Source organism: Apis mellifera, linkage group LG8, assembly GCF_003254395.2.
Source record: "Apis mellifera strain DH4 linkage group LG8, Amel_HAv3.1, whole genome shotgun sequence".
Taxonomy (NCBI): Eukaryota; Metazoa; Arthropoda; class Insecta; order Hymenoptera; family Apidae; genus Apis; species Apis mellifera.
In genome coordinates, this window is record NC_037645.1 from 8,432,144 (window position 1) to 8,445,388 (window position 13,245).

Sequence of the window (13,245 nt, forward strand, 5' to 3'; positions counted from 1 at the left end):
ATAAGTATTCGTGCTTCCCAGTGCTTGACAGAAATCAGAGGTACATATTTATATAATCGATATGCGCATACTTTGCTTCAAGAGGCCTAATAGCCGATAGGTTCGATTCCTTGCTTCTTCTTTTCCGTTCCTTTTTCCATTCGAATCCATTATTGCTTGTCGCAATTTATCTTTCATTATTTTCATTCTCAATAGTTAGTTAGAAAGTTTCATCTAATACGCCGATCGTAATCGTGTTCTTATTTATTTTCTATACACCATGAAATACATCTATATGGAAGTAATAATTATTAATATACATATAACGATAAGAATAATATGAGTAAGATATGGATAATAACGATCGATTACAGTATTCAGTTGCGAGTGTTTATCAAAGCATTAAACGATCAAGACGGTACACAATCCCAACGAACAAGCACTTCTCGTTCGAATGTTTGAAATCGAACTTGTATATTGTTCCATTCACAACAGTAGGTACTTACACGCAATATCCAATCGCATAATTTGCAATTTGTACAAAGCTGCTTTCTCTTAACGCGTACTATTTTGTTTGATAACCTCTTCCTTTCTCCACTCTTCCTCTTTTGTTCGTCGATTTTTATTTTCCGACAAAAGTATGCGTTTTACGTAATTTTACGTAATCAAATCACATCTCATTATTCATATCTTCCATGATTCACGATCCATAATCCACGATCCACCAGGCAATAATTCCTCCCTCGATAGGTGTGAAATTGGCCACACACCTTTCGACCGCGAGACGTAAAGCGGGACCCGAATCGATTCAGTTATTTCCAAAAAAACAATTAGCCAATAATCGATATATAATGTTTTCCGACGATCTTGTACGCCAAATCGAATTGACTTGTTACATTTGTAAATGTTTGTAAGTAACTATCACGTAATAAAATAATCGATTAATAATCATCGAAAGCATATTATGATTGTATGACGATTTTATTTATTCGTAATAGAAAAAAATTTGTACAAAATAAAAAGCAACAGAGGTTGATCTAGTGGTGAACTCGAACGGTTGTTCACGGTTGTTTTCGGTTTTTGGTTTCTATTTTTATTCTTTGATTAGCCCATGCGCTTTCTTTATGCCTATATCTATTTCCTGTTTTTCCTCCTCCAATTTTTCGTATTTTTCTATAGCGCACGTTAATTCGTATCGATTCGGCGAGTTCAATCTTGCATACGTTTTGATTAACTCTACATCATCCTCTATTGGTTCTTTTGCAGATTCAATTTCGGGATAAACTAAATGATAAAGTCGTATCAAAGCTCCTGCTTCTTCTATGTTTCCGCTTTCTATTACATCCATCAATAACGAGTGTATATCATCGTTCCAAACAAGATAAAATGCTAATGGACCAAAATGCCTTGTAGATCGCAAGGCATCGAATTTTTTAAATTTATTTATATAAGAGTATACATCTTTCGTGACTCTGTGGTAGTTTGGATCATCCAATTCAAATTGTAAGCACGCTCGATCCAGAACAAATTCAAATTCTTTTCTATCCAATAGATCCTACAAACACGATATATAATTGGAAATGTTTTTTCAAAGTAGTATTTTTTAGATTTTGAATAATAAGTAAAATATTCTTACACTCAAGTATGGATTGTTGAACATCTCTGGTGTATGTATTTCTCTACCTTCTATAGGGAAATAAATTTGGTTCATTCTATGCCTCTCATCGTTATTTGCATGTCTCAATGTACCATTTGTATCTCGAACAACGATTAATCTTTTCCTGTTATTGGTTCCAAAAGATATATCGGTAAATATGAAATTACTCGTTTCAAAACCTTGCAAAGCAGGATCTTTAGATAGTATTTCACATTTATCCACTCTCATTTTTATTACAGGTGGCATCTGTATCCGATTTTTTGCTTTTACTATTATTTGTGATCTTGCTTCTTGTAATTCCTTATCAGTCATAAATTTATATTGCGCATTTTTCAGCGGTTTTCCATCTATGTGTTTTGAGAAAATTTTCTCATAGTTTATACGTGTTAAAGTAAATAATAATTCTTGTACATGTTGATCGAAAAATAAAGGTGCAGGATCCCTGTCATCCGCTGTAAATTATTTAAATTATTTAAATCGTAGAAAAAAATTGATATATCAAATTAAAAACAGAATTAAAAACATAACCTATTCATTTAAATATTTTAATAATGCAAGAAAATAAATAAGAATTCTATTTACTTGTTTGTGGAACTGTTGAACACAAACGATAATTCCAAGTTGATTGTTTATAAAAATGTCTTAAAATGGCATTTATTCGACTACGCATCATTTCGATCATTCGTTTTAACCTCACATCATCATACTGACTTAATCTAAAAATTTTATATTAATAGATTCAACTATATAACTATATTACGAACTAGTAAATATATTTAAGTTGGCAATCGTATCAGTATAGGGATAAAGAAATTTGGTTGCCAGCAAACTACATGTAGTATTTACTAACTTAACGTTTGTGAAAAAAATTTCAAAACGTAGCAATCAAAGTTTAAATTCAATTCAATCAAATTTATTATCTACGCATCACTACGTATTGTTGATGCAGTTAAGTAATATTCAATGAAAATCATATTTGTTTCTTTTCGCGCCATATTATAGAAGAGTTGCGTTTAATTTTAAAGTTTCTATTTCACGATAAAGTTAAAAAAAAAAAATAAAAAAATGGAATATACATTGGAAGATGCTTTTGAAAGTTTGAAAGATACTTTGACAGAACGACAAAAAGAAATGGAAAACTTGTGTGATATAATTATGAATAATAAACCAATTGCTTTGAATAAGACTTGCACTTCAGAAGATGTGAGAAAAAAACAATATAAATTATGTAAAAGTTTATTGAATAAAGTTCTTCAGGAAATACCAAAAGATTATCCGATTCCTCATACATCTGATTTACATATTGAAATTCTAACAGAACTTGAAAATGAAGTACTAAATGCTCAACAACTTCTTGACAAAATGAAGACGCAACTTTCGAATATTAATGAAGATATATCTTAGTTCGTAAAATAAACAAGTACGATTTTACTATGATTTTAAGTTCATTTGAAATCATATAAAATTTTACGTTTTTATTTTAGTTTAGAAAAGAAGAAAATGGGTTCGGAAAAAATGCGAGAAGCCTTCTTAAGTGCAGAACAATTGACAGATACTACAACTTATAATAAAGAACATGTGATAACTAAACGCATGTTCAAAAATGTAAAAAAGGATTTGGTATGATAAAATACATAAAATTTAATAATGTTTTACTTTTAAGATTAATTTATTATAATTATGTAAATGTTTAGCATATGGTAGTAGAAATGTTGTTCCCAGAAAATCAACATTTCAAAGACTGTTTAGGGGTAAGTTAATAAATATAAATTATTTAAAGGTATAAAAAAACTTCTATTATTTAAATGATAGATGAAAATTTTTAGAACTTGACATCAGCATATACAAAAGGAGGAGATGAAATGTATATATCTATTACACCAGAAACTCTAGTGTTTATGAATTTTCTGATTGAGGCTGGTATAATTATGTATCATAGAAATGACAAAACTAGAGTGAGACTAATGGATATGTTATAGGTATAATTAAAATATACAAAATGTAAATAAATTCATGAAATATTTTTGGAAAGATTGATCCTAAATATTTTAAAACATTTAAGATATGACAAAAATATCAATTAAAATTTTATTAAGTTGTAATTAAAATTTAACACATGAAGTGAAACAGACAATCTTTGTCATATTGTTACTTCTTTTTATCTTTGCTTTGGTTCATTTATATAAATTAATTATAACTTAATAAATAAATCTCAATATTTTTGTATATTAGCTTTTATCTTTGTTTTGATTTCTAAAATCAATTTTTCAAAAATTTTTCATGAATATTAACAATGAATTCATTAGTTTTATATTGTTTTTAAATAAAGTTTTAATTATTAAAGCTAAATGTTGAAGATTAGAAAAAAAATATATATGTAATAAATAGCTTGATAATAATAGTAATGGTATATAACTATAAAAAAATTTCAATACAAAATTTAAATTTAATATTTTATATTTCAATTTAAATGCAAAATTTTTTCAATTCAAATATTTTTACCACATAAACGGAGCTCTTTCTCTTAATACCCTAACACCTGTACGTTCCCATTCTTGTCGACCAATCCATAATTCTTGAGCAGATTCTAAACAACTTAAAATTGCTGCTCCTTTCCATGCTGTCATACCAGGATCCATTTCTTTTGGTTGTGTTATGATATCCAATTGTTCTTATATAATATAAAAAAAGAAAAAGTTTAAGTTAAAAAAAGTTAATTTTCTTGTATTTAAATTTATATACAAAAATATGTACCAGCTCTGTACATATAGGGAATTTGAAGAGAAATCCGATTATGTAGCCACATACCTATACCTTGGAATTTCATACCTGAACCAACAACAAGTACACAACTATACATTTTCCTTTTTAGATCTTCCGTGGCTATGGAAAATGTAAAAATTAAAATTCATGAATTTTTTTGTTTTTATTAGATTGATTAGATATACATACGACAACGATCGATACTTTGAAGAACAGCATGATCCAAACCTAACAATTGTTGAGGACCTACTATAAAATCACGCGGAGCATCTAAATCGCGATTTGATAAAGTAATCGGTGCCGAGTCTACTGCATCCACAACTACTTCTTCTTCTCCTGCTACAGTCGGTGCTGTTGCTTCTTCTTGCATTTCAGATGTTTGTTCAAGATTTTCTTTCATGCCTCTTCTCTAAACAATAACAGAATTAATATTTTTGTTAGAAAAATAAATCTATTTTCTTATAACTCTACATACACTTGTTTCTCGTAAATAATTTTCATCATGTGGATCTTCTGGATCTCCCATTGATCTCTTTTGTATATGTACACTATGTGTTCCAGTAACTTTAAATAATTCAGGTTGAAATAAACTCAAAGGTGCAACTAAACATTCATCCCCAACTTGAAGAGTATATTTCTCAGTTTGTTGCTTTGGTTTACGAACTATAAACGTCTTTTCCTGAGATCCACATACATTTAAATCAACATGACAAAAATCTTTTTTTAATTGATTTAAGAGTAATGCATCCAATTTGTTAGATGGATCACATGTTTTATAGGGAAAAGCACATTTTTGTAAGAGCCAAAAAAATGTTTGAGTAATATCTCCTCCACCATAATCCATTCGAACTCTAGTATTTCTATGAGAAATTCCATCTTCTACGCAAGAAACCGATGTTTTTTGATCTCCAACATCAACTACGCACGCGTATCCTAATCCTGCACCAAACGTAGCTGCTACATGATCCTTTAGAACATAATGATATATTAATATTGGTAATAGAAGGAATTTTTTAAAAATATTAATACAAACTTGTAATAAAAAACATGCTCCAAATCCAATATCACAAAGCATCAAAGTTGTTAATTCTTTTAAATATTGCCTGTTATAGATATCAGGAATTATAAGAACAGCTCGATAATGTTTCAAATCTCTTAAAGGAATATCCATTTTTTCTGTGAGAACATATTCCCAAATTGTTTTTAAATTGGCCATAACAGATCTTAAACTACCACCAGGACCAGAATGAATGTTAAGTTCTCCTCTTCTATATAGGAAATGGATATTGAAATTATCATCTGGATTTAATGATAATACATCATCTCCAACTACAACATCTTTATCAGTTTTTATCCATTCAACACTACATGGAGATGATATTTCTGGATTTGATCTACGATTAAAAGCAGCTATTTGTTGAGGTGGTGTAGCATATCTTCTTCTTCCATCAGATTGAAGACAAGATTGTAATGTATGAGATACTTGTAAACGAGATTCTTCCATTGCTTGTGTCAATTCTTTTGTCTACTAAAAGCAATTAAAAATGGAACATCTTTATAAAATGTCATTTATAAACAAACTTACTCGTGGTATAGCTGATGGTAATAAACTGTCCTTATATTCTAATCCTCCTGGTAAACGTTTTCTGGCAACAGCATTTAATATTGTACAAGGATTTAAATCTGATGCTCTTCCCATCCTAAGATACATAGATCCAGGATGAATTATAATAATCGTTTGAGCTTGAATTTGCTAAAAAATATGTAAAATAATGATACATTATGTATATTTAAAATAATTTAACTATAGTATTATTACCTCTGCACACGATTCTTGAAAGACAGGCATGATTGTTTATACTATAGATTTAATAGGTTATGTATGTTTTATCATTTAAATAGTTGATTTCTGAATGAATTAAATATGAAATATGATTTTAATTTATTAATCCATATTTATTTAAATGTTCAACAATGTTTATTTTATTTATTTTATATTTATACTTGTACAAAAATATAACCGGTTTAGAAATTAATGCCATCTAGCATTGTGAGAACATCAATTTCAAAAAAAGAGTGAAAACTATTTCTTTAATTTCAGAATATTAAAATTTTACATTGAATGCTTGAAATAATAAAAAATTGTCACGTTTTTTAGTTTCGTAACAAAGTTTTTTTTAAACTAAATATACATTTATATAAGAATATAAGGAAGAAATTTAGATTTTAAAATATTATTATTATTATATGTTGAATAATTAATTATTATGTATTTTGAATTGTATAAAAGATATAAACAAAAATATGAAGATCTACAGATGATTAATAGAAAATACATTATTTTTAAAAAAATTATTAACAATATCTATAATTCTTAAAAAATCTAATATTCTATCATTTTTAATTTATCAAATTTATGAAGAAATAATATTTAGAAGATTAAAAAATTAAGAAAAATACATTTATATAAGAATTTATTAACATATTTAAAATTTTAGATATCTTTCTGAGAATCATATGAATATTAATAATGAATATTAATAATGATTTAATATATTTATTTTTATTTGATTTTAGCAATAATTAAAAGTTACTTAAAAGTATAACTTTCATTTGTACATTTAATATATATAATATATTATGATAAAATTGAATGTTTTATATTGTTTGAAAACAGACTTTAAGTTTTGTGCCTTTTTATCATACTTAAAGATTGTACATTAAATGATTTTCTAAAACGATGTATAACATGTGCTTGTAACTTGTCAGCACGTGTGAAATTTATACAGTAATTTAATATTCTTAGAATTTTGTAATGGAAGAACGTGAAAGAGCTTGAAAGATATTTGTTTTATATTTATTATAAATTAAAATAAATTTTCAATTATACCAAAATGAGTACAATATTAGAAAAGATTGCCTCAATCGAGGCCGAGGTAACCTTTAATTTATCTTTTATTTCTTTATATTAATTTAAATTTGTTATTGTATATTATAATATAATTTTATTTTATAGATGGCTCGAACTCAAAAAAATAAAGCTACATCTGGCCACTTAGGTCTATTAAAAGCGAAATTAGCTAAATTAAGAAGAGAACTTATTACTCCTAAGGGTGGTGGAGGTGGTGGGGAGCAAGGTTTTGAAGTGGCTAAAACGGGTGATGCTAGAATAGGTTTTGTTGGTGTGTATTAAGGTATAATCAAATATATATATGTATATTTCTATCAGAACAATGTTTTATTTTATTTATTTTAAAATCATAGGTTTTCCTTCTGTGGGTAAATCTACTTTATTGAGTACTCTTGCTGGTGTTTATTCTGAAGTCGCAGCATATGAATTTACAACTCTTACTACTGTTCCTGGTTGTATAAAATATAAGGGTGCAAAAATACAGGTTTTTAAATTTATTCTATTAACTATAAATCCAACAAAATGTTATATCATATGAATTATTGGACACATTTTCTAGTTGCTTGATCTACCTGGTATTATTGAAGGTGCAAAAGATGGTAAAGGACGTGGAAGACAAGTTATTGCGGTTGCAAGGACTTGCAGTTTAATATTTATTGTTTTGGATGTGTTAAAACCACTTGGGCATAAGAGATTAATTGAACATGAATTAGAAGGTTTTGGATTACGTTTAAATAAACAACCGCCGAATATTACTTTCCGTAAAAAAGATAAAGGCGGCATTAATTTTCAAACGACGGTAATAAATGGCAAAATGAACAATGTAGAAAACTACAAATGATCAGATTTGTTTTTTTTATATTTTATATAAAAAAAACGACAAAATCATATGTAGTTTTTTTTTTAAAATGATTTTCGCGTATATAATAAAATTAATTGTATTATTTTATTATTTATCTATTATTAGTGTGCACAATCAGAACTTGATTTAGAAACAGTGAAAAGTATTCTATCAGAGTATAGAATTCATAATGCAGATATTATTTTGCGTTATGATGCTACATCTGATGATCTAATTGATGTTATTGAAGGAAATCGTGTTTATGTACCATGTATTTATTTACTCAACAAAATAGGTAATTGTTATTAGAAATTGAAAAATATCTGTTTGGATTATTGATTATAATTTATTTATATTTAATTCTAGATCAAATTAGTATTGAAGAATTGGATATCATTTATAAAATACCGCATTGCGTACCGATTTCTGCTCATCATAAATGGAACTTTGATGATTTGCTTGAAAAAATGTGGGAATATTTACAGCTTGTTAGAATGTATGTTTCTAAAATTTAGAATTTATTTCAACATTTTTTAAAATAAATAGGTTTATTTATTTGATTTTTTTTTAGTTATACCAAACCAAAGGGTCAATTACCAGATTATAATTCCCCAGTAGTATTAAACAGAGAAAGACGAACAGTTGAAGATTTTTGTAATAAATTACATCGATCTATCGCTAAAGAATTCAAATAGTAAGTATATTTCTTTTAATTGTATCTTTTAATTGTTTTTTTATTCTCGATTATCGTATTCAATACTTATATTGCTTTTAGTGCTCTTGTATGGGGATCGTCCGTTAAACATCAGCCACAGAAGGTCGGAAAAGATCACATATTATGTGATGAAGATGTCGTGCAAATTGTAAAGAAAGTATAATCTTATTTAAGATTTCGCATATAATTATTTAGAAAATTAAACTGAAATTTTCATAACCAATCTCTTGTAATTAAAAAATATTGCAGCTTTTAAATTTTTTTTGTTGCTTCGTATAAAATAATGCATTTTCATTGTATTATAATAAGATAAGATATGTTAAAATGGGGGAAAAAAAGATATCTTAGAAGTGGTTGAAAATTTATTTTTTATCAAATAATTGTGTAAATTATTAATATTAATAGGTACATAAATCATTTCAAATCATTTTTATTTATTTTATATAAAATATCTGTTATACAACAAATAACATATACAACTGAATAAGCAACAAATCGTTTATAAACTTTTTAAAATATAATCCCTTCGTTGTTGGTCCAATAACTTTTCCAAGTGTTCGCATTTCAATTTTGTGTCGTTAAGTTCCTTTATCAGATTTTTAATCGTTAAAACTTTTTGTGTCATTATCAACTTAATTCTAAAATATAAAATCATAACAAATATCGGTATAATTTACATTATTATTTATTATATATATATCAAACCTGCTGTGTAACTGAGCCATCGAGGCGTCTCTGTTTGCATTTATACGAGTTATTTCCTGATAAAGCGAGGCAATTTTTTCTTCCAATTCTCTTTTTTCTCCTTCAATTTCTTGCCTCACAATTTTCTTTGCGTTATTTCGTTCTATATTTAATCGTTTAATTACCTTAAAGATAATTCTTATTTGAAAAATATATGATACACTCATTTATGAATTTATAAAGAATTCTCGTTAAAAATCTACGAAAAATCCTACCTCATTTGCAGTATTCAACTCAGTTATACATTCTTGCAATTTTTTCTCCGCTTCTTGCAATTGAATTTGCGTTTTTTCAAGCTTATCCTTCGTTTGAATCAACTTACCTTTATGAAGCTGTTCATTATCAGTTGCATTTTGTAAGTCCATTTCATATTTCTCTGTTAGGGATCTAAAAAATATATATCTTTTAGATTGAAGTTAGAAGAATCAATCTCAATAGTTGTATACCTAAGTTTGCAATCAAAATTTCGTTGAAGAGTCAATCTTTCATCTCGAGAATCTTTTTCTAAGCGTTCTATGGCAAGCTCAATTTGCCTATCCCTCTCTTTATTACACTCTTCTTTTATCTTATTCTCAATTTGTTCTATTCTTAAATTTTGTTGTCTCTTATACTCGTTTAAACAAGTTTGCCACTCAGTTTTCAACGACTCTTGAAGTGTCTTTTTCTCATTCGAATGCTGTTGCTTCAGAACATCTATTTCTTGCTAAAATATCAATATACATTTCATAAACTTGTTTTTCAACCTTTCAGTTCTATCTCTACCTTGTACTGCATATGCATCTTTTGCAAATTAGCTTCCATTTCAGTGTCTCTTTTCGTCTGTTCTTTGGCAAACTTATCCCTATCATATTGCAATTCTTCCACAAGTTTGGCTTGTTGGGTTTTAAATTGATTCTCTTGTTCCTCCAATTTCTCCTGGTACCTGAACAAACGAGAAGGAACGAACGATTTCAGCTTGTTGCGCAATCAGTTTCAATCAGATTTCTCTAAAAAATTAATTCTACACCTGGTCCACAAAATATTCTTCTCATTGGCCAACATTCTCTCATAACTGGCCGTCAACTCAAGACGCAATTGCTCCAATTGTTGATTAGATCTACGTATAATACGCAATTCCGTGTCTTGCAATTCCTTCATGTGTAAATTTCTCAACTTTTGAATCTCTTCCGCGTGTTGTTCCATCATGTTACGCAGTTCAGGTTCCAAACCCTTTACCGTCATTTCCTTTAAACCATTAAGAATCGTTGAAAATATATTGATATACAACTCTAAATGAAATCTCTTGAAATGATTCAAAACCTTGATCTTCGTCGTCCTGGCCTCTATCCATCGCTCTCTTTTTATCTTCTCAGCAGCAGCCAGGTGATCCTTTGCTCTTTGTAACTCCACCACGTGCCTATCGGCTGCAGCTTTTAAATCTCTTTGCATTTTTATCTCTATCTCTTTCACCTTCTGCACCAACGAATTGCATTTCTCTGTCAGATCGGTTTTCTCCTGGATCAACTGCTCAATGAACTTCTGATGTCTCTTCACTATCCCTCTGTATTTCTCCTCTTGTTGCTGCAACTTGGAGTTACTGCTCTTTTTCTGACTTTCCAACTTCTCACACGCCAATTTTCTTTCGGTCTTCAATTGTTCCTTCAAGAGCGATATAGTGGCCTCTTTTTCCTCAAGTTGCAACTGGGCTGTGATTAAATCCTCTTTGAATGCATGGGTATTATTTATCTCGATATTAGTTGGACCGATGCTAGAAATAAAATTCTCTGTAATTATTTTCTATGTGTGATTTTTATTTTCGTATAAAAAAATCTCTTACTCATCGAAATTGATGCAGGGCAAAGATTGCGAGTTGCCAAACATATCTTCAAACATAACGGCATCTACCTCTGGGATGTTGATCTTTGTCTCGTCCAATGTACCTGACGTGTATGCATAGTTATTTGTAAAAATTACAAAGGAACGACGAAGATTGAAATTTTAATAACGATTGAATTATTTTCACAGTGTTTTCCAATATTTTCTGAGATACGATTGCCATTCACAATAGCCAAATAACTTGCATTTCCATATTCATTTATATAATTATACAAAAATATATTTTTAATAGATTTCGATAAATATAATATATTATTTCTAAGAATGAATGATAAATGAAATTCAAAAAGAAATATATAAGCTTATTTTAGTAAATATAAAATATTTAATATATGTCATCATGATGAATGTTTAACATTTTTTTAACGAGCGCGAAGTGAACTATATAAGTCACTTCTATTTATTGTATTATCATATAGCTATATCAAAATAAATAAATTTTGGGAATTTTTATTATATAATTTAATTAAATAATTGCGGATAAAAATAAATTTGATGACAAAAATCATTTGGCAACACCCGAGGGTCGCGACCCACAGGTTGAGAACCCATATATTGTAATATAAGCTACCATCTTCGAGCTTTGTCAAGAAGGTCATTATATCGTCGTAAGTAGTACCGCTCGTTTCATGTTTCCCATGAGATACGTCTTTTTCTGGTTTTAGCTAAAATTAGAAATATTTGAATCAATCCAATCGAATAAAATGTTCACTATAATTTTGTTTCTCGAACCTGTAATTGATCTATTTCTGGAATTTTTGCGTTAATATCTTTTTCGAGATCACTGATTATATTACAAATTTGTTCGAATGAACACATAGTCGATTCGACGATATTTTCATTACAATCAATTTTCTTTGTATTTTCCATAATAATAGAATCATGATCGATCTCTTTTTCCTTGTTATTATCCGTAATTTCTTTTTGTTTTAAGTCTTTTGTTACAAAAGATTTATTTACAGGTGGTTTTCCGCAAATCTTTGGATGATTGATGTTAATCATAATCGATCGATCGAAAATTTATATCGTTTATGTCGAATAGACTCGTATCTCGAACTGAACGTTCAATGGTTCTTCATCCCTTATTTATAGGTGAATTTTTGGTTGTCAAGGTAATGTCAAGGTAACACGATGGTAAAACATTTGGGTATATCTGTTTTTAACACAGCAAGTATTTCAAATTAAGTAAAATGAATATACAATTTAAAGAGCGCGTAAGATTTAAACATAAAACACATAAAAACTAGAATTAAAATTTTACGTATTGGTATTTCTGCAATACAAATAATAAAATATCGATGATTTAAGATTTTTTTAATCAAAAGATTAGACACAGAAGACGATAAAATTAATTAAAAATCGAAGCCTTTCTTGAGTGTATAAATGTTATAGTGCAAATAAACAAGAAAAACAAATAGTACGAGAAATAAATAGAAAAATTGAGAAATTAATGCCATCTTTAGAGTGGCATAGATACTTAAATATAAATAAGGAGAGCAAATAATTAAAAAAAAAAAGGATAGATATAATAAGAATTGACATTTATTGCCACCCCAAAAATATTTTCTCAAAGGTAGGTAAGGTAGAATAAAAATTGAGAATTAACGTCATCTTTTGGTTATTTTTAAAAATACAATTTTTTGTTTGTCACTAGATGGCACTGATCATCAATTTTTATCCTATATTTAGTCTTTTTCTACTATTTTTTTCTTTGTCTATATTTGCTCCATAAAATACACTCTGATATCTAATTAACTTTA

The 13,245-nt window shown here is 28.2% G+C and overlaps 5 protein-coding genes across 9 annotated transcripts; 2 read left to right on the top strand and 3 right to left on the bottom strand.

The window, feature by feature from the left end:
• Positions 1 to 228: 228 nt before the first annotated feature.
• On the bottom strand, positions 229 to 2,465 carry LOC726000 (28S ribosomal protein S22, mitochondrial). Its single transcript, XM_001121781.5, has 3 exons — positions 2,219 to 2,465; positions 1,616 to 2,088; positions 229 to 1,534 (listed from the first exon to the last, which is right to left on the bottom strand). The coding sequence occupies exons 1-3, from the start codon at positions 2,316 to 2,318 to the stop codon at positions 1,073 to 1,075; spliced, it is 1,035 nt and encodes a 344-aa protein (XP_001121781.3). The 5' UTR covers positions 2,319 to 2,465; the 3' UTR covers positions 229 to 1,072.
• A 236-nt stretch (positions 2,466 to 2,701) lies between these two features.
• Positions 2,702 to 5,641, top strand: LOC100578200. Of its 2 annotated transcripts, none has more exons than XM_026442094.1 (5): positions 2,702 to 3,039; positions 3,121 to 3,256; positions 3,331 to 3,387; positions 3,463 to 3,615; positions 5,512 to 5,641. In XM_026442094.1, exons 1-4 carry the CDS (start codon positions 2,702 to 2,704, stop codon positions 3,613 to 3,615), a joined length of 684 nt encoding a protein of 227 aa, XP_026297879.1. In that variant the 3' UTR covers positions 5,512 to 5,641. The 2 variants fall into 2 exon arrangements, with proteins under 2 accessions (XP_026297879.1, XP_003250490.1); XM_003250442.4 differs by lacking the exon at positions 5,512 to 5,641 and adding an exon at positions 4,570 to 4,871.
• Positions 4,076 to 6,456, bottom strand: LOC411279 (actin-related protein 8). Of its 4 annotated transcripts, none has more exons than XM_394752.7 (7): positions 6,219 to 6,456; positions 5,985 to 6,152; positions 5,433 to 5,924; positions 4,875 to 5,366; positions 4,589 to 4,808; positions 4,391 to 4,519; positions 4,076 to 4,307 (listed from the first exon to the last, which is right to left on the bottom strand). In XM_394752.7, the coding sequence occupies exons 1-7, from the start codon at positions 6,246 to 6,248 to the stop codon at positions 4,135 to 4,137; spliced, it is 1,704 nt and encodes a 567-aa protein (XP_394752.3). In that variant the 5' UTR covers positions 6,249 to 6,456; the 3' UTR covers positions 4,076 to 4,134. The 4 variants fall into 4 exon arrangements, with proteins under 4 accessions (XP_394752.3, XP_016768947.2, XP_016768945.2 ...); XM_016913458.2 differs by having other exon boundaries at positions 5,433 to 5,927; positions 5,985 to 6,099; positions 6,219 to 6,376; XM_016913456.2 differs by having other exon boundaries at positions 5,985 to 6,099; positions 6,219 to 6,375.
• Positions 6,457 to 7,125: 669 nt separating this feature from the next.
• Positions 7,126 to 9,357, top strand: LOC411280 (GTP-binding protein 128up). Its single transcript, XM_394753.7, has 8 exons — positions 7,126 to 7,335; positions 7,416 to 7,581; positions 7,664 to 7,794; positions 7,870 to 8,109; positions 8,278 to 8,446; positions 8,518 to 8,647; positions 8,723 to 8,845; positions 8,927 to 9,357. Exons 1-8 carry the CDS (start codon positions 7,294 to 7,296, stop codon positions 9,027 to 9,029), a joined length of 1,104 nt encoding a protein of 367 aa, XP_394753.2. The 5' UTR covers positions 7,126 to 7,293; the 3' UTR covers positions 9,030 to 9,357.
• LOC726076 (centrosomal protein of 131 kDa) lies at positions 9,281 to 12,751 on the bottom strand. The gene is made up of 10 exons (XM_001121847.5): positions 12,218 to 12,751; positions 12,057 to 12,150; positions 11,427 to 11,529; positions 10,910 to 11,357; positions 10,617 to 10,834; positions 10,373 to 10,532; positions 10,057 to 10,313; positions 9,826 to 9,997; positions 9,572 to 9,735; positions 9,281 to 9,504 (listed from the first exon to the last, which is right to left on the bottom strand). Exons 1-10 carry the CDS (start codon positions 12,485 to 12,487, stop codon positions 9,366 to 9,368), a joined length of 2,025 nt encoding a protein of 674 aa, XP_001121847.4. The 5' UTR covers positions 12,488 to 12,751; the 3' UTR covers positions 9,281 to 9,365.
• Between the last annotated feature and the right edge of the window lie 494 nt (positions 12,752 to 13,245).